The sequence below is a fragment of the Rhinolophus sinicus genome, linkage group LG15 (assembly GCF_036562045.2).
Source record: "Rhinolophus sinicus isolate RSC01 linkage group LG15, ASM3656204v1, whole genome shotgun sequence".
In the NCBI taxonomy this organism is placed as follows: domain Eukaryota; kingdom Metazoa; phylum Chordata; class Mammalia; order Chiroptera; family Rhinolophidae; genus Rhinolophus; species Rhinolophus sinicus.
The window spans coordinates 2,660,469-2,681,132 of record NC_133764.1 but is presented as its reverse complement, the minus strand read 5'-3'; the positions used below and the strand labels follow the sequence as shown (position 1 = coordinate 2,681,132).

The 20,664-nt window shown below is 42.7% G+C and overlaps 1 protein-coding gene across 3 annotated transcripts; it reads right to left on the bottom strand.

Annotated features, from left to right (window-relative positions):
* Positions 1–748: 748 nt before the first annotated feature.
* On the bottom strand, positions 749–20,506 carry ALDH3A2 (aldehyde dehydrogenase 3 family member A2). 3 transcript variants are annotated; one of them, XM_019757402.2, is made up of 11 exons: positions 20,379–20,506; positions 20,070–20,230; positions 18,398–18,629; positions 17,569–17,654; positions 15,568–15,776; positions 14,275–14,392; positions 11,742–11,883; positions 9,997–10,163; positions 8,322–8,421; positions 5,026–5,261; positions 749–1,973 (listed from the first exon to the last, which is right to left on the bottom strand). In XM_019757402.2, exons 2-11 carry the CDS (start codon positions 20,220–20,222, stop codon positions 1,959–1,961), a joined length of 1,458 nt encoding a protein of 485 aa, XP_019612961.2. In that variant the 5' UTR covers positions 20,223–20,230; positions 20,379–20,506; the 3' UTR covers positions 749–1,958. The 3 variants fall into 3 exon arrangements, with proteins under 3 accessions (XP_019612961.2, XP_074176294.1, XP_074176295.1); XM_074320194.1 differs by lacking the exon at positions 749–1,973 and adding an exon at positions 3,911–4,214 and having other exon boundaries at positions 5,027–5,261; positions 20,070–20,431; XM_074320193.1 differs by lacking the exon at positions 18,398–18,629 and having other exon boundaries at positions 20,070–20,427.
* Positions 20,507–20,664: the final 158 nt, after the last annotated feature.

Genomic DNA, 20,664 nt, shown 5'->3' with positions numbered 1-20,664 from the left:
CTTCTGGGTTTTTATGGAGGCTTCATTACCCAGCCATGATTGGTCAAATCATTGATCACTGGTGATTTAAGTCAACCTCCAGCCCCTTTCCCCTCCTCGGAGGTCTAGGGTGTGTGACTGAAAGTTCTAACCTGCTAATCACAAGGCTGGTTTCCTTGGCAACCGCCCCCATCCTAGGTGCAGTGCTAGTCATATCATTAACACAACAAAGACATCTTTCTCACTCTCATCACTTAGGAAATTCCAAGGGTTTTAGGAAATACTGAGTCCAAAAAAATGTATACACAGTTTAAGAAAGGAAAAAACTATTAAAATTACGTTGATGGTAACTCCTTTGAGCACCTCTTGTAATTGCAGAAGTCGCATGTGACTTGTATTCATCTTTTGTTATCAGTATATATTATTACAATTTTAATAGTTTTTCCTTTCTTAAAACGTGTATTTTTTTGGCACCCTCTGTATATATTTATTATAAATTACATAGCACAGAGGATGTAGTTGGAAAAAAACCCTATTTACTACATAGCTACTTTAAAAAAACAAAACCAGACACACAAATGTCAGACAGTAAAGCTTATAAAAATCTTGGCTAAGAATTTAAAATGAGAAAAGATGACTTAAAGAAAATTGACAAATATCACCTTCAATCAAGAAAAAATGTGATTTATAGTTGGAGAAAATTTATGATAAAATAATTATCAACAGGTCATATCTAAGGTTCACACTAAGAATATTAAAATCATGCCCATTTTATCAAATATAATGCATTTATTTTGAAGTAGAATATACAAATCAGTAAATTTAACTAGAAATTAGAATGTACAATATACTAAATGAAAATGCCATATTGAAATTTTGTCTAAGACATTTAAGATTGATTATAGTTTAAGCAGCTTTTTCCTAGTCTAGTGATTAATTCTTGACACCTCATCCTGTGATAAAGACATACTTCAGACAGCTTTAATGGAACAAATTCAGTCAACAAAGCCGATGATACATTCTATAAAGTGAATTATATTCTCTCGTTCAGTGGGCCAAGTATGTTTTCAAATGGGAGGGAGGATTGGCCGCCAGTCAGCGCACTGCTGAGCAGGGAGGCCACATTCCACTGTGCTCTCCTTTGGCACGTGCCCACTAGCTAGAGGACCTGAGGTCTTGGCCATGCCCAGGAGATCTTCTTCCTGTATCCTCCATCCCCTTCAACATGGCCAACTGAAATGGTTGAGAGTTCTTCTGCAGATTTCTCCAAATGATCCACCATCCGTCCCCTGAGGCTCTCAAGCTCCAAAATCCTGAATATCCAAAGCCTCTTATCCATGACACACAGGAAATGGTTTCCCCATGTTAAGTTTTGTAGGTTGAATTTATTCCGAAAGGGATCTCTTTGAAGTTTAAAACAGTGAAATTTACTTGCATTGTGGCACAGAAACAAAAAACTTAAAGATTTATCCTTGGAGATCCACTAACTTTCAACTTTAGGATCCTGAGAGAGGATACGTATTGTTATAAGTGCAGTACTTTTATTACATTTTAAAAACACCAGTCAGGTTTTATAAGATGCAGAATTCTACAACTGCTACATCATAAGAATGACAGATGACACTTGGTGTTCTACGTCCCATGAACTGTAGTGAGGAAGTCACTGAGCAGGCTGAGACTCCTTTACATCTCCCAGGGTATGAGGGTTTAGCCTGCGACCTTCTTTTCCCCTAGCCCAAAGCTCTGAAATCTGGGTAACACAATCAAGAACAGGTTCTCTGAGTATCCTCATTATTGGGCAATGTTGGGATTTGGCTGAAATGACAAGTTTTATTAAAGGTGCCTGCCAGTGACTTTTAGGGTTAATTCTGGTGCATATTTTACTATTTTTGGTAGGACAGTAAAATCACTGGTTCCTTAACTATTTAATAGAGGAATAATTCAGTAGAGGCAATTAGGAGGTTGAACTGGATCATTCTTCAGTAGTATCCAGCCTGTAGAGAGGAGAAAGGGATCCAGGTTACTCTGCTAGTTTAAAAACCTATCCATCCAGCCCTGGAACATGAGGTGAGTACTGGGACTGGAACAAACACATCTGTCTTTAGAGACTCTAAAAGCATTGCGTATAAAAGGCCCACGTATCCCTAAGAAGTCTAAGTGTGGTTTAAGCTGAGGACAAAAGATTATGCCCACCCCACCCCCCCAGAACAGCTTTTATAATAAGACAGGTGGTGATGGAGGTGGTAATCTGTCCAGTATCAATGGGACAATACTAGAGACAGGAGCTGAAAATGCTCATTTACTGTCCTCACATTGTGAGTAGGAAGCTGAAGTCTCCACGTGAAATCGAAAACAGAAATAGCTTCAGAACTACTAAAAATGCCAAATACTGAATCGAATCCATATCTATTGAGGTGAATTGAATCCATATCTACCGAGGCTGAAGAAGTGCTGCCACCACCTCACAGTTCAAGTCATGTTTAATTTTCAAAAGCTTAATGACATTTATCAATTCTAACTTTTTAATTTGTCATCCTTTTAAAACCCATACCCCCTACAATGCTTTCCGTAGCTTATATTAAGTTTTATTAGAACTTTACTTTGTGTTCACATATATATGCATACAATATATATAATGTATATTACGTATATGAATATAATATATATAAATGTATATATAATGTGTATATATTAAATGTATACAGAAAACTGCCCTCCACTGAGATTCTGACATGCTCCCTTTAAGACGATAATCACTGCTTTCAATTTCCCACTTAAAAACATTCCAAATCCATTCTAATTCTAGCAAAGTGAATTAATAAAATTGCATCCATACATAAACAAAATAACTAGTGCAGAAAAGCAACTTCAGAAAAACGTTTGCAGTTACAATAAACAAAGATTCCTCAAGTAAATGCCCAATGTGGGCTCAGTCATTTATTTAAAATAAAAGCTAATTTGATTTAAAAAAAGGAAAAAGGATAAAAGCTCAGAGAGAAGAGCAGAGAAGCAGAAAAGAGGAGAACACAATCTTTACCTAGTTTCACACTGAATCCAAAACAGCTGAACAACTAGTACATCAGCTTAAGTAATGAGAACTGACACTGAGCTGAAAGGGACCTGGGAACTCACTGTTGCCTCCTCCCTCACTCTACAAATGAGTAAGCTGAGGCCTAAGAATGGGCTCAGAAAAGGCCTTGCCCAAAGCCATAATTAAGTTGACCTCAGAACCAGGAACCAAAGCCACATTTGCTTGCTCCCAGCTAAATGTTTTCGGACATTGCTGCTTCTCTAGACCCCAGTAGAGAAAGACTGGTCTGCCAAACCCTTTGGGAAACTTTGGGTAGAGGCTACCTGGCCTGTTGCAGCCTGTCTGCACTATGGTGCATTGCCCTATGGCAAGCCTGGGGGGCACAGTCAGCCTGGGCCTCCAAATCTTCCTGAAGGCTAAGGATTTCCATCCCAGCCAAGAAGATACCTATCAGGCTAGGGACTGATGTCCTGGGCAAAGAGCAAAATAGGCCGACAAGGACCAGAGACCCAGCGCCGCTCGCGCCTCAGATGATGCGGAAGAACAGACTATAAAGCCCCTACACCGTACACTATGTTTTGATTCACTGTTTGCTGCCACAAATTCTAAAGTCACATTTTTAAAAACCAAAACAACTCCAAACAAAAAGTGACTCCGAGATTTTTAAAAGATTATTCTCAAATTATGAAACAAAAGAGTTCACTGTCTAAATGGTGACTATCAGTCTGAGTTGGCCAGTTGGCACTTCCTCCAGGAGAGCTGAGTGGATGGGGGAGGAAGGAGGCGCACACGTGACCATCCTATCTGTACGAATGGTGTATGCTTCATCCACACCCAGCTAAGCTGGTCCCTCTCCACATTTTTTTTTAAGATTCCAGCAACCTCACCCTTTTACAATTGTGGAAAAGTGAAGTTTTAACACTGTGATTCTCTGTGCCAAGGTCCAAAATGCCTACAGACAAATAAGCTAAACGTTTTTTCAATAACCCCTAAGCCACTAGCTGTATAAAAACAAACAACTAAAAGAACACATACCCCAATGTGGCCCACTTTACACAGAAAAAGAAAATGAGGAGTTCCTACCTCACTCTTAACAGAACTGGGTTCTGAAATCTCCTGCTCATCACTGCTTATGGGACAATGCAGCCTGTGAACTGCCAGAAAAATCAACAGCCCCTTTCTCCTCAGCGCAGCTTGGTAATTTGGAGAAAACCCAAGTGATTTCAAATGCAACTGGCATCCCCAATTCCATCAACGCTGTGGATACTGTAAGATGAGCCAGCCCCCTTTCAAATGTTAGACAAAATACAGATATAAACACTGCTATTTCCATACATGTGTGAATCCTGCCTCTCTTTCAAGCCTATTCTTCATGAATGTTGTCAATCTTTTCGATGCATCTCCTCAGTTGGCTGGCTGAGAGTTCCGAGAACACAAATACCTTTCCCCACTCCATCCTCACTCTCATTATCTCGATTTTCTTCTTCACCCCAAGGATACACAAAGTGCCTTGGGAAGCCAGCTGTCACCGGGCCTGTTAGCAAGCCCGTGTCTATAACTTATCACTAAAGATAAACTTTATGTGGTAGTCAACTTTGGAGGAAACACATTCAAACTTCCATCACCAAAGCCACTTTACCACCATTATCGTCTACCACAGAATTCTGTCTTCCATCTCCACATCGCTCTCCACATCGCATGAGACTTTCATGCATATTCAAGAAAAAACATAAAACAAAGACACCAAGAGCAAAAGGATCAGAGGGTTAGATAGCTCAGAATTCTACAGTGTTTGAAACGCTTAGACCAGAGGTCAGAAATTATTACCTGTAATAATTTAGGCTCTGCTGCAACCACTCAGCACAAAAGCAGCAGAGATACTAAGTAACAAGGGTGTGTGTGTGTGTGTGTGAGAGAGAGAGAGAGAGAGAGAGAGAGAGAGAGAGAGAGAGAGAGAGAGAGAGAGATCAGGCAGGATCATCAGGACTGGCACCTCGAGAGTCACAGGGACTTACCTTGACAAGCACAGCAGCCACAATGCCTAGCAAAGCGAGGAACAGGAGACTAAATTTTCCTTTGCTGAACCGTTTCAAGAGAAAAAATTTTGTCCAATCCACCTTTGACTGGCTGTTGGGAGGGTATCTCAGTTTGTTAGCACCTTCTCTCTTTAAACTTTTTAATAAACAGGGACGTTGATGAGAAAAAGTATCAAAACTATATTTTCCGTGGTAAGCTCCCATCCCACTCGAACCTGAAATAAAGGGAACAGACAAAACAGGCTCCACTGTAGGTGACACCAGCAACTTGTGTCTAAACACCGACAGAGGAAACCTACAGTATGCCCTGCTGCCTGGGACAGCCCTGTTCAACTTCATGGCCAGCACAAGTGATTCTTTTCAGGAAATTCTCCCCAGCATTCCCCAGCAAGGTGAATCTCCCTGTCAAACAGGAGGCTTTCCAAGAGTAGGGCAAGGGTTTACAGCTCTCAGGGGTGGTGGCAGGACCACGCTCAGCTCCACGTCCTGGCTCTGCCTCCCTACGCCCACCCCACCACATAAAGTATTACCACCCACAATTCCAGGGAGGGCGGGAGCCTAGCAGGGTTAGGTACCTGCCCAAGGTGAAAAATGCAGAGGCAGAATGTGAACCCAGATTGGCCTGGCTTTAAGTGCTGTGTGTGCTCTTTTTCCACCATTACACGTGGCTTTATTTACCCATAGCCCTACAACTAGGGTTTCCAGGTGGTAATTCCCGCCCGTTCTCAGGAAATTTTTCTGCTTTCCCATTCCTGAAGCCCCAGATAAAAACTGTTTTCTGTTCTCCACGATGAATCATTTCCACAAAGTGACAGCTGATACTACCAACCACCTGGGTTCAAGGAATTGATTTTCCCAATTTCCTGACCAACTTTTCTCGGGATTCAGGAACAGAAAAGTGAAAAAAATTCCCAAAAACAGGTGGGAATTCCCGCCTGGAAACCCTACCTACAACCCAGTGGCGTCCTTTAAGCTCCTAGAAAATAACAAAGACCAGGATGACAGGTTTCGCAGCTGGGTGATAGTAAGTGCAAATCTCTGCCCTCTCAAAAAGCCATGTTCTGTGCCAGTTTTCATTTCTGTATCCATCATGTGTGCCAGGCAGACACATATGTATGGTACAGGGGCATAAGGCACCGGTGAATGGAGGCCAGGAAGCTATTTACTGGGGCTGGGCTGCTGGGGCGTCATTTAGATGACGGCCGAAGCTGTAGGGAAATCTGTCAACATGTATCAAAAGATACGCACTTTTAAAGGAAAATCTAAACTCTACGCCAAATAGTAATGTTTATGCCTGGGAGGTTATTACACATTTCCTTGTAACTTTCTGTAGTGTTTTTTTCTTGCCCTTTCCCCTAAAAAAAGCCTTTATTACTTTTAGAATTAAAAGAAAAAAGCATTTCATTTTCAAAAAAAATACATAAGCACTTTTAACACAGCAATTATACATGTAGACATTTTTCCTAAGGAAATAATCAGACATAGCAGAAAAATATATATTAGAATCATAATGCCAAGAAATTGAAATCACGAAAACCTAATATCAGAAATTAGTTAAATATGCTGCATTTATATGATAAAACAGTATGCAGTTACTAAAATCATGACATGCAAGCATACTGACAAGGGAAAATGTCACACTATATCGTCACATATGAGGCAAAAAGCAATACAATAGAATACCATTTTTCAATAAAGTAGCCATGCATTTATGTGTGTGTATGTGCATATATATGCAAGGAAAAGAATTTTAAGGACACCAGAGGTTATCTTTAAATAGTGGGGGCATGGGTAATCTAAATTTTCTTTGGTCTCTTCTATCTTTTCCAAGTTTTCTTTAAATGCCTGTATTCCTTCTGCATTTGGCAGGGGAGGGGGAGGGTTGTGTTGTTATAAGGAAGAGAGTATGGTCAATGATCCCAAATGCTATCTAAGAGTCAAGGAAGAGAGGGACAGAGCCCAGGTCACCAGATTTGCTCTCAGAAGTTGCCTGTGACCTCATGTGGAGCAACAAGTCTTTGGTTGCCAGTGTAGTTGGGAGCGAAGATCCTATGGGGTGCAGAAGAACTAGAGACAACAGAGTCAACCCAATTCCCCAAGAATCTGGGCAGTGAAATTACAGTAACTCCAGCCCAAATCCCCCGAACCATCCTCTTTCACCCACCATCTCTCCCCACACTCAAACACATTCAATCCATTAATAAATCATGTCGCTTAAGCCTCCAAAATAACCACTCTCTTTCCATTAGCTCCCGACACCAACCTAGTCCAAACCACCACCAGCTCCAGTCCGGATCTGACAATACTGACCCGGTCTCTCCTCACCTGTCCCGCACATATGCCAGGCACTGTGCTTGGTGCTGGCAATATGTTTATGTCCTAAAAAGGGACCTGTAGCAATCATGGGAAGCAGGCCAGGGTTTCTTGGGACAAGCTTGTCTTAAATAGGAACAGGTGGTTAACAGATGAAACTGGGCCATTTCATTCCCATGGAGTAGTTTATGCTATTAGACGAAGAGAATAAAGCAGGAACTTTTAAGACAGTGGTTTTATTGTCTGGTTTTTGCTATGAGAATTTTTTATGCATTTCTCATTTGTAATATCTCTAATAGATAATAGAGAAGCCTACCACCTAGATCCTGAAGGAAAAAATAAAAAGTTGAGTCAATCATCCCAGGTGTAAAAGAGGGAGTCAGGTCACAGCCCTAAGGGAGCAGTAGGGACCAGGCTGTGTCCACAGAGCTTCACCAAGAATGAATTTCTTTCTGCCCCTCCTCTCTAGAACACAGGGATTCTCTTGCTCTTCTCAAATCATGAAACAATTCAAGTAGAGGCCGATCCCTGGACACCCTTAACGCTACTCTGAGCAGAAGCACAGGGATTTTGGACTGCTGACTACTCCTGGCATCCGGAACCTGCTGTGCACTGCCTCCCTTAAAACAAAGACAAGAGGGACCTTACTAATTAATTTAAGATCTGATTGTTGGCCAAAAAATTCCCCTAAATCTGAGAGAAGGACAATACACAAGTAAGTCAACGAAAAGGAATAAAATAATGAGTTTGGTAACTGCTACTAAGGATAAAAGGTGGGTGACAGGACAGAGATTAACCCCTCAGCAGAGTGCCTGGACAGGTGGCAGGAAGGGGACCTTCACCTGGGTGGTCAGGGAAGGTCTCTCTCAGGACAGGACAATCAAACAGAGACCTGCAGAAGCAGCAACTATTCCAGAAATATTTTGAAATATTTGCTGTGAACAGCAGAGAGGAATACTCACCCACTCCTCCAAACGGCAAAGAACTAAGCATGAAGTGCATGATAACGTCGTTGACGGTGACACCACCGCTGGATGTGCTATCAATCATCTGTTTGATGAGCTGAGAAGAGAACAAAGGTTCCCAGGTCAGCAGCGGCCGCAGTGGGCTGTGTGCTGTAACACACATCCTGGCTTCATGTGTCCACACAACTACTCAAGGTTTTTGGGGACACTGTGCCAAGCACGTCAACAATCTAGTGTCTAAAGACCTTTACCGAGAATGAATTTCTTTCAGCTCGTCCTATCTAGTCTCTTGCTTTTCCCAAATCATGAAACAATTCAAGGAGAGGCTTATCCCTGGACAGAGGACAGGCAGCAAATGTGATGACTATCTAACTTCTCAGATGCACATCAGGTGCTTCAAGGGAGGCAGCACCGAGCTGGGACTGTTCAGTCACCACCTGGAGTTGGCCTACCCAAAACAGCAGCAAAAAGCCTTTTTTTAAAATAAGGGACAATCAGACTGCGTTCTGGTTTTTAAAAATTGTTAGTATTTATCTCTGCTCTAAATTATAGCATATGATCAATAGATGTCATTTAGTTTTTATTAAATTCAACGAATATTTAAGATTTAGCATCCAGTTTTTGAAGAAATAAATGGTTGACCTAAGACTGGAATAGGCACAATGACACTTGACTGGTAAATGTCATTTTACTGGGTACCAACAAGCCCTTGAGAGTTCCTCATAGGGAATCTGGTAGGGGACTGTGGTTACCACAGGCCACCCAACTGCTGGGAAGCACTCCCCACTGACCTGAACCCCGGGCAGTAGATTTTAGACTTCAGGGTCCTGTCCACCGCATTATCTATGGTCATTTAAAATGTCAGGTCACTGCCTGTCAATAACCCATTCTTTTTCCAGAAGACACATTTGGTCTCACTTAACCTATCTGTAGAGATCTGCATCTCAATAGCATCGCAAGCTCTTGACGCTGCCACATGACTGCCTGTATGTTAACATCAGAGGCTCTCACAACGCATGTGATTTGTGAACTCTTGACCGCTCACTCTTTCCCTTTTCTTCAGAGGGCTCTTGAGCCTACGTGCCCACCTTGAGGCCATTGTCCCTTAGCAGCAGCCAGTCTCCTTGTGATGCAAATGCATGAGATAAGCAGCAAGTAGCCAGGCTACTCATGCTCATGTCGTATGTATGAAACGCGTGCCTGCCTGGTATGGTTCCATCCCTCTAACAACAAAGTAACGTAACTGGAGAAACTCAAGTCCAAGATATAACAACCATTTCTGTGATAATTGCAGAGGTTTCTGTCTCATACAGCCCCACCGGAGTGGCTGTGAACGCCATTTCGGGAAGGGGGGAAAGGCTCCTACACAGGAATGACCTGTGGAGTAACGTCAGCAAACCTTCTAACGCTGGTAGATGAGTCTTCCAATTATCTAGGAGGTGTTTGGGGGTCAGAAAACTTGTGACATTCACCTCAGATCTAACTCCAGAGAACATGGGAAAGATTACAGCGATAACCCCAAGGCCTCATTACCCGAGATAGCAATTTAGGAGTATTGCCTCACTTGGTGGACTCTGGCACTACACAATATAAACCATTTGCTTTACAGCAAAGAGGGAATATGATTTATAATAGTAGTTTATGATGGAGTGCTGTTTTCTGTAACGTTTACCTTATTGTTATTAGAAAACACATATATAGCCAAGGGCTTTTCACGTTCATTTATGAATTTGATAGCTTCATCTGCATTCTTTACAGGCACTATTGGAAGAATTGGTCCAAAAATTTCTTCTTGCATCACCTTGGTTTCAGGATCAACATCAGTAAGTACTGTTGGGGCTGAAAAGGATACAACAAAATGAAAATCCTACAGAAGACAGAAATGCAAAACTCTCATTTTACATTTGTTTCATACCGTCACCTATCCATCCCTTCCAGTCCCACCCAAATAGTATCTATTGAAAAAAAAAGTTCTGAGTATATAGATGAACTGTGCAAAGTCAATAACTATTTCCAAGCACATGCATCAGGGGCTCCTCATGCAAACCGGGGGAAAGATATATACCTGGGCATATCCTACTCATATTTAACCCTGTTCATAGCCATATTCATATCCACATTCATAATAGGAGGTTACGTTTACAGCTTTCTGGGAGCGTAGGCAGCCCCTGCGGATCAAATCAACACCACTTAATTGAAGTGCTTTCTTGCATATTATCTCACTGACCTTTATTTTCACTCTGTTAGACTAAGAAAACATATTTAAATGGTCCAGGGGGCCAAACGGGGAAAGGGCACAAGAAAGGAGAGCAACGTGGACGTTGAAGAAATTTTGCACTATGTCCCACCATTCATGCCAAATAAGTCACCAGGTAGCAATACTCAGAAAGACCCTGTAAACAAGCCAGATCACCAACTAAAAGGGAAGACACCTGACAATAACAAGTTTTCTCTTTTTCTTTACCCCTTGTTTCCTACTAGGTTCTCCTGGCAATGTGGTGGGAAGCTCTTGCCAGCACACTCCAGAGGTATATAAGCTGCTACCCAAACCTGCCGCTTCCCTGGGTCAGAGAACCGATTTGGTTTGGGTGTCCACCCTCCTCTGCACAGCCATGTGCTCAGGTAAGGGGACCCTGACTCCAGGTCAGGGAAATGTTCCTAAACAGTGTGAGCTAATCATGACAGACCTTTCTTCTCGTCACTGACTGGCCTAGAAGTCAACATGCTGAGGATGGGTGAACAGAAAGAGCAAAGAATGAGGTTTTGAGGGTGTTACTAAACCACTGCACTAACAGGGTGGGAGCACCCCAGAGCTGTTCATTACCAGAGAACATATTTTCATTGTTGTTTAAGTCCTTTAAGTAATTGTTAAGTGGGGTGCTTCGGTAATGTGCAGCATCCTAGCCAATCAGAGATAAGTAAAGCTAGTTGGGGCAGCTTTTCGCCAACTTAATGTGTAATTCTTCTGTTATCATGTATGTTACTTTAGAAAAATATGTTTAAAATTCAAACGTAATACATATTCATGGCAAAAAATAAAAAACAAAACATTATTTCTGCAATAGCACTGCGAGTTGTAGAATTATGGTTAAGCTATTTCCTTCTTTGTGCTATTTTTCCAGCCATACACTGAAAATAGTTACGTAGAACTCTATTCTGCTGCTCAGGGTAGTTAAGAAGAAAAAAAATAGATAAAATATGTGTGAATACAAAAAAACTAGCGCAACACAGGTAGTATTATTCAATGTGTGTACATACATGACCATCTTTAAACACTTTATAACAAAAACAGTCTAACAGACAGCAGTATTTACCAGTTTATTAAACACTACTCATCTGTTTAGTTAGTGCCAGTAACATATCAATGAAAGCTGTCAAATTGCCATCTCCCCATAAGAAAAGGTGAACTTCCATTACCTATGTAGCGGGTGGTCTCATCAGTCTCCCCACCAAAAGCTATCTTTTGTCCTTCAAGCAAACTTAGTATTCTCTTAAAATGACGAAGATTGATGATCCTTTCATAATCTGGGGATTCTTTTACATTTTCTCCGTAAAATTCCTATTTAAAACAATAGTTTTTGTCACAAAAGGCCCATATTTCAATTGCTTTCCTAAGTACAAAATCCACTCATGCTTACAAATTGATCTGGTTTTATATCATCACATCCCACCCCACCAAGTACTTTAGTAGTACAGACTATTCCCGACTTAGGAGGAGTCAACTTACGTTTTTTTGACTTTACAACGGTGCCAAAGCAATACACATTCAGGAGAAACCGTACCTTGAATTTCCATTTTTTTCCTGGGCTAGCAATATGTGCTTCAATACTACTCTTGTGAAGCTGGGCAGCAGCAGCAAGATGATTTGGCACAACTGTAGGCTAATGTAAGTGTTCTGGGCACGATTAAGGTAGAGTAGACTAAGCTATGATATGCCATACATTAGGCATAGAAAATAAATTTGACTTACGATATTTTCAACTTACAATGGAGCTTATCAGGATGTAACCCCATTGTAAGTTGAGGAGAATCTGCTGTGTTAACAGTAGTAAGTTTAAGGCTTTTGGCAGGTTCAAAGACAAGAATTAAAGCATGCACACAGATCTATCATTTTCTGTGGTTTCAGGGGTTCATATGGACCTCCTGAAGTCTACCCACGGGCCCTTTTCGGGGGAAATGCAGGAGCAGGTGTAGGGGGAGCTCTTGCTGTGTTAAGGCCACACTTGTTTACCTATCAAGCAAGAGCTGTGGCTGCTCTCCTCCTGCAATGAGTTGTGTAGTTGCAGCAGAGACCCTATGGCTGGCAAGGCCTAAAATATGTATTAATACTACCTAGCCCTTTACAGAAACGGTTTGCTGAGCTTTGTGCTCTTTCATTGTTTTGTATCTTCTTTGGACTGGTATTTCCACCAGTCACAGATGACAGGGAAAACAACTCAAAAGATTAAAATACAGTTTTGGTAAATTAAACAAGGTAAAAGAACCTTAAAAACCATAATATTATGTAAAACAAACATAAAATTACTGAATTGCTCCATCACTTCAAAGTCTTGTGAAAGCTCTCAACTTACTTAATCTCAAATTAAAATGAGTATTACTCACCCACCCTAAATAGCCTCAAGTCTGGGTGGCGAGAATCATCCAGGCAGCTTACTGAAATGCATGTTTCTGGGCCCCAACTGTGGAGCCACCAACCAGGGTTTCCAATGCTAGTTGCACCTTACAATCATCTGGAGACCCCAGGTCAACTGAATCACCAGCTGGAGAGTAAGAGCTGGGAACTTTTCTTAAATGGCTCCCTAGTGAACCTCGGCTGACAACCACTGTGTTAAGAGTATAAACACCTCAAAGCAAGGTGATGGGAAGAAAAAAAGGGAGGAAAGGAAAAGGAAAGGGGAAAGGAAGGAATGAAGGAAGGAAAAACTAAAAAAATAAAAATTAAAAAAAGGCAATGGGGCTCTTATTCCTTTGAAACTGAGTTAAACACCATATTCAACTGAGCACGTTTTCTCCAATTCCCAAGTATTTTCCGTCTCACTGGGATCTTGAACCCCTCTGCTGTTCCACATTCCCTGAGTCTGGCCAATCTTCCTCTCATGTTCTCCTTGTCTGGCTCCACCCTCAGTCCCATCACTTATGCCCAAGACCCTCGGAAGCTCAGGCCCCGAGTTACCCTGCCTGGAGCCCTGTACTTCCCTAAAATTCCTGGTATAGTTTCCATTCTCTGATCATAATCATTACTCTTTGGTGTTCTTGATCCTTCTTTCTGTGCTCAATTAGCAACTGTTAGGTGAACAATGATTGTTCTAATAATTTCCTCCACCCTGGGAGCTTAACGACTTCCTCCCACTGGAGAACTCAGTCACACTGGCTCATCCCGTTCCTTTCTTCCAATCTAAATCATCCATTTCTGCAAGGCTTAGCTCAGGACACTACCATACAGCCTTCCTTGACTCCCTCGCTAGAGATCTTGAAACACCCTGGAAGACTGAAAACCATGTCAGGAGTATACTATGTGTAAGTATGTATCTAACTCACTCACTCCTCCAAACTATTGGCTTTCCTAAACCCTCAACATACACAAGAACTGATAACCTTAACTTGCAATGCCAATATGGCCAGGGGCCTCTGACGGGACTTCAGAGGACTGGCAACATTCTCTCAAAACCACAAAATGTTTATTTTAAAGCATGTGCCATAACTAACCAGTTGTTTCATCAACAAACCAACTACAGAGTTTAAGTGGGTTTAACTCCAACCTAACCTTGCTCCCAGCAGACGTTCTACGAAAGGTGCAGACAGCACTTTTAATTAGCCAGTAACTACTTTGGTCACATATACTACTGGAGTTTTCCTGGGGAAAGGAGGGAATAAGGATGCTGCCTGCAAACAGTTGATTTCACTCCTTATCTTAATGAAACCAATGGAATCAGATGTGTTCAACACAAACCTTCACAGTTTCCTTAATCTTCTGTACGATTTGATTCTGGAGAGATGGTTCACAGAGAACGTAGTCGGGAGCAATGCAGGTTTGACCGCAGTTCAGGTACTTCCCCCAGGTTATGCGTCTATGGGGCAAAAACCCAGAATAGCCACAGAATTCCGTCTACTATTTTCTTGTCACATACGTACTTTTGTGTTGTTTGAATGTTTTGCAACTAGCAAGTATTCATAGATTTACTTGGTAATCTTTATAGAAAATAGAAACTCATGTTTTAAAAACTCATCTCTAAATCAGGTGGCTGGGACTTAGAATGCTTTCCAACTGATGTAGAATACTCTAAGGAGCAGGGAAATTCTCACACCAGCTCATGGGAAACAGTACTTTGTAAGCAATGAAGCCCTTCCCTGCTACAGCAAAAGAGAGAAACAACCTCCCAACACCCTCTTCCTCTTCCCATTCCAGCTAAGAGGACATCCGGGATGGCAGGACTTCCATACAGACTCTACCTCTCCTGGTTGTGGCTTCAGATCCTGCTGGCAAGATGTCTGGGTAGAAACAGGTCATGAACCCCTCCCCATTTTGAAAAGCCGTGCCCATGTGCGCATCCAAGTCCACAACTGGAACATTCACTAACTAAGAGTCCCATATTCTGGCAAGTAGGCTTCTACTTATGAAGCCAACTGAGACCCTCGCCTAACTCCCTGTACCTCCTCCTTGCTCCCCCATCTCTGAAGGGGAGTGAAAGCCATACCACCCTGAGCACAGTTAGTTCTGGGTTTGGGCACTTCCTGGTAGCTAAACCTGATTTAGCAGAGAGAATTTGACACCTTTTATTTTCTAGTTCCCAGATGCAAGATGCTATTCTAAGTTAAGAGAATACTGGCTTTGTCAACAAAGGAACTCAGTGAAGAGATCAACATAATACCTTTTCTGTTGGGGATTTAAAGATTTTATTAGGCACACACAATACTTTGGATTACCTACTTCTGGGATCATTAACCAGCAAAACAGTAAAATTTCTTGCCAGATTTATAATCTCGAGAACAGAAAGAACCTTTTCCTTAACTCATCAGAACCACCATGTGATGTCAAGACCAACTGCTCATCTCCTCTGGCAGTGGCACCGAGAGACAGTGTGTGAGAGTTCTGTTACCCTTGAGGACATCAACCACCAAAACTTAATTATGTCTCTTGGAGCCAGGAGGCAGAGTGTTCCCGTGCAAAGAGGGCACATCAACCTGTTAGGAAAAGTCTCCACTGTGCTGGGAAAGCGCCAGATAACCAGAGAGCTGGTCTCACCTGCAGGCGATGTCCAGGTCACAGTCTTTGTCAATGTAACACGGACTCTTTCCTCCCAGTTCAAGAGTCACAGGGGTCAGATGCTTGGCAGCAGCTGTCATAACAATTTTTCCAACTGCAGTGCTTCCCGTATAGAGAATGTAATCAAATCGCTGCTTCAGAAGCTCCGTGGTTTCCTCCACACCACCATTAACAACAACATACAGGTCCTTAAAGAAACAAACAAATAAATACTTGCACTGCCAAATTAACCCAATTATCTAACATGAGCAGTTTCTTCAACATAAACATGTAACATTCAGTAAAACCAAGAAAAGATGGAGACTGACCCTTGTGAGGATAGAGGAGGAGCTGACGGAGAATAAGGGAAGGACAGTATGACAGCATCTGAGAACCATGAACCTACAGTGGGACTGACCGGAGAGTCCAGTATTTTCTACATGAGCTCAGCCATGAAGACACAAAAGAGAAGAAAGCAAACGTTTGGATTTGACCAGGGAAATGTATGAGGTGGGGGCTGCGTAAGTTGAGGATTTGGGTGAGAAAGCGGCTGCTGTGAATGACCACAGGACAGACCCAACTTAATGTCTTAACCTGAACATTCTCTCTACATAACACCGCATAGGGCTTAGCCCAGGGTAGGAACCAAGTAAATATCTGCTGAATGAACAGGTACGCAAAACAGAGTACACAAGAACACTCTCTTCTGAAGTCAGATCTGGACTGACTCTGTCGCTTACTAGCTTATGTGACCTTTGCCAAGCTACTGAACATCTCTGAGCCTCAGTTTCCTCACCTGTTATGGGGGAGAAGTCACATACCTTAGGACTGGTCCCTTATACACACTGTGCTTTTATTAGCAGCTATTATGAGAGAGAACATTTTGAATAACATGAAAAGCAATGACAGAGAACAGATGGCAAGGAAGACAGAGGGAGGTATGTTCAAAAGATTCTGAGGTGCAGGCATGAAGTAAAAGTTGGCGTGTGGACCTCGTGCTTCCTCACTTGGTCTGCTGCTAACTAGTCCTCAATCATTTCATAGTTCGACTGCCCAAATGTTTCAAGTTTTAACATGCATATGGCTTAATCTCCAGAGCACATGTGGTTGGTGGGCCAACAAGTTAAGTGAAGCAGGGTAGGCACTATTATCCCCATCCGGACACAGTCAGATAGTAAAGAATTAACCCCTGGTGAGGGGCAAAGTGCGACTATCAACCTCTGTCTTCTGTCTGGTTCTAAATCCTGCTCAATCCATGACATCTCACAGTCGTCATCATCCTTCGGCGCTAGATAACCACACTGTTAGAACAAAATTTTCTGTGGGCTGCGCACCAGTGATAAAGACAACAAAGAACAGTATTATCCCGAGGGCTGGAGCTGGTCTCTAGATTATTATAAATTGACATGTATTTTAAAGGTGACTTTCAATGAGTGAAATGAGAACTCCTTCCTGCAGCTTCCATATAGAACCAGGCAGTCCCAATTCCACGGTGGCATCATAAACTTCCTCCAAGGAGGGTGTGTGAACAACTGATTTGGACAGAGATGAACCACCCTGTGGTTTAGGAGGCCATTTTCTTTCTGTGGTTCCCATGCCACAAACATGCTTGTTTTAGAAGTGTTCTTATATAGTCATGCCATTAAGACAAAAGAGATTATCAGAACTCAGCACAGTACCAGTTCCTCATTAAGTAATTCACTAAATGAACATACCTAAAATCATATTAAATCAAAGGTTAAAGGTTAATCCAAAATGCCAAATGGCAGAAGAGGATCTGTAAGTAGCCCCGGGTGTCTATGAAGCTATGGGCCCAAATGTATTGAGAAACCACAATCGCTGAGCTATTCCACAGTTTATTTTGGAACTTAACTTCTTTTAGTAAGCCAGTTGCTGAAGGCTTAAGAGATCCCCAGCCATCAAGGCATGTACTAGTAGGAGAGTAAAGTGTTTGTTCACCACAATAAACAGTCGTGTTGAAGATGGACAAGACGTTCTTACCTGATCTAAATACTGGGGGAGGAGCTTAGCCAAGATCTTGGCTGTATTTTCACTTAGTTCAGAAGGCTTCAGAATCACAGCATTTCCTAAACAAAGCAAAAAGCAGGACAGTATTGTCTAACGCTTGAGTAAACTTTAATAGCTACCCAAATAGTGCTCACGTGGGGAGTACAGACTAAACATTCCCATTGCTTCTGCGGCAATTCCTCATAAGGAAGACAAGAGCTTGTCTCATGTTCTCTTTCTCAAATGCTAACTCCTTAGTTATTACTTTTAGGTAACCAACAGGCTCCATCTGCCTCCCCCACTCCATCTTTCTATCACTTTTCTCCCACTTCCACCCGACTCTCCTCTCTGCCATGGAATTACTCAGCAAACAGTCAACAGAACGCTGTTGATCTGGACCCTGCACAAATGAGACATTAATTTCTTAGCATTTGCTACACACTACCCAAGTAGCATTATTTCCACAGTCCTTATCTGAATGAAGAAGCTGGTCAGGCAGAATCAAATGGTTCATCCAAGGCCAGAGCTCACAACTGAAACTACATTGGGATATGAATGCCTGACTCTTAACTCCTGAGCGTGTCAACTCATGCCTTTATATCCTCACAGGTTCATTTCCTGGGTGCTGTAAAAAATGGTCACTATGCAAATCTCCTCTGGAGCCCATTTAAAAATATATTTATGAATTCTCAATACATTGCTGGTGTAAACCATGGCAAACCATCAATGCAAATGTATTTCATTAGCCATCATCTTAATTTACAACCACTATGACAGAATAAGACCCCCTAAAAGGGTACAGAGACATAAGCTGACACCAGACCTGCAGCAATGGCTCCTATCAGCGGCTGAATGGTGAGAACCAAGGGGTAGTTCCAAGCTCCTATGATCAGTACAACTCCCAGGGGCTCTGGTTGAACATAGGCCTCATCTAGCATGGTGAGCAGGTTCCTCTTGGCTGGTTCAGCAGTAACCCATTCAGGAAGCTTCTCCAGCACGAGATCAATTTCCCCAAGAATGGTAACAACTTCCTGACTGTATGCATTAAATTCACTCTGTTATAAGAGAACCACAGTTAACCTTGCATGAGTATGACACACTCAGCCCTGAATGTCAAGAACTACAGGCCAGGTATACATGTAGTGACAACTGGCATTATCAGACTAGATGGTTTGCCATTCTGATTCCTTTTGAGTCCTCCAAGCCCTCAATAAAGACTTGCTAACTCCCTCTGTAATATATTCAATTCCTCTAAATCCTTCTTTAAAGATCCAAGTCATTTAAAAACACGCTTAAATGTTACCTCTTTCATGATGACTTGCCTGATTAATAATGGCCTGCTTTGATCACACTTTATAAACTATAGCAATTATGCTTTTGACCTGTATCTTAGTATTTTACCCTTAATACAATGATTTAAAGCTATACTCACATTTCATCTGTGTTATGTTTTGTTTCCCAACTGAATTTAAAACTCTCGGGGCAAGGAACTTATTGTATTTCTTTAGTAATTCTATATGTGCACATATTCACACAAACATCTGATGCTTGTAGAATGAATGATTCAGACATTTTGAAATCTTTATTAACCCATTTTGTTTATTTGATATCACAACCCCTCTCCACCTAAAATACTATAAAGGAAATTTTATAGTTGCCATTGTTACTACTACTACTGATGTTACTACCCTTCAAAATAATCTTGGATTGGGAGGAAGTGAGGAGGGAGACTCACAAAGCCAGAGTAAGGTCTTGTTACCCCTGGAATAAACAGTAAAAACAAAATAATAATATTATTAGAAAATATAGGGGAATATATTTATACCCTAAAAACTACCCAAAACCTTGTTACTCTAAGTTTGGTTCCAAAACAGGCAGCGTAGTATCACCTGGGAGCTCATTACAAACTTAGACTCTCAGAGTGCCCCACCAGACCTACTGAACCATAATTTACATTTTTAACAACATCCCCAGGTGATTCGCCAGTGCACTGGAGTTTGAGCAGCAGTGACCTAAAACGAAGTCATGGAGGAAAATTTAAGTGCAACGACAACCAAAGAACCTCTGTACAAAAGAAACCATAAACAAAGTTAAAAGACAAGGAAAAGACTCTGAGAAAAGTATCTGCATTATGTTACGCTGACAAATGACTAACATCCAAAATATACGAAGAATTCCTACGGGAAAAGGGTCATAAATGCAACAGAAAAACAGGCAAAAATACAAAAGGCAATTCACAAGAGTAATTATTACAAAAATCAGAAAACGCATTTCTATGTGTCTGCAAACTTGCGTAACGGGCTTGCTCTAAACAAGGTGGGAGGATTAGCAAAGTCAAGGCACAGTTTGCTTTATCTGTACTGCTGGAGATAACAGTCCCACAGTGCTTGTGTAATCAAAAATAAAGAAAAAAATGGCAAAAGCTCAGGCGGAATGCGCTCCCTAAGTAGGGCAGCGGGAGACGGGTGTCCCGGCTGCTCCCGTCGCGCGCATACCTTGCACAAGTCGGAGGCGATGGCCGCTAAGATGTCCTTTTCGCGCTCCAGCAGCATCCTGCGCAGGGCCTCCAGCTGCTGCAGCCGGAACCTCAGAGGTCGCGACCGGCCGGACAGGAATGCGCTGCGAACCCGCTGGACTTCGTGCTCCATGGCCTTGTCTTAGGGAGAAAGGGGAAGTCGGGGCGGGGGGGGGGGGGGCTCCGCGGTAGCGGGGCCACGCCGGACGCCGGTGTCAGCGGGCGCTGCCTCCTTCCCTTCCCCTCCCCTCCCGCGGGGTGGACGCCCACGGCAGGCCCAGAACCACACCTCGCTCACGGACCGGAACGCCCGAAACGACCCCTGCACGCGCGGACTCCGACTGCCCGAGAGCAGCTCAGCGCGGCCGGGCTCGATCCCGAGCTGCGCGCCTATTGGTCGGAGCGGGACGCGTGACCTCTAGGACGCCGACCCCGCCCAGTCCGTGGATCGCAACACTGGGTGGGGTGCGGGGGATGTGCCAGGGTGGTGAGGGGAGCCCAGGGGTGGCTCCAGCCCCGGGAACGAGGAGTCCGCGTGAAGTGGGTTGAGGCGCGGTGGGCGGGCAGCCGAGACG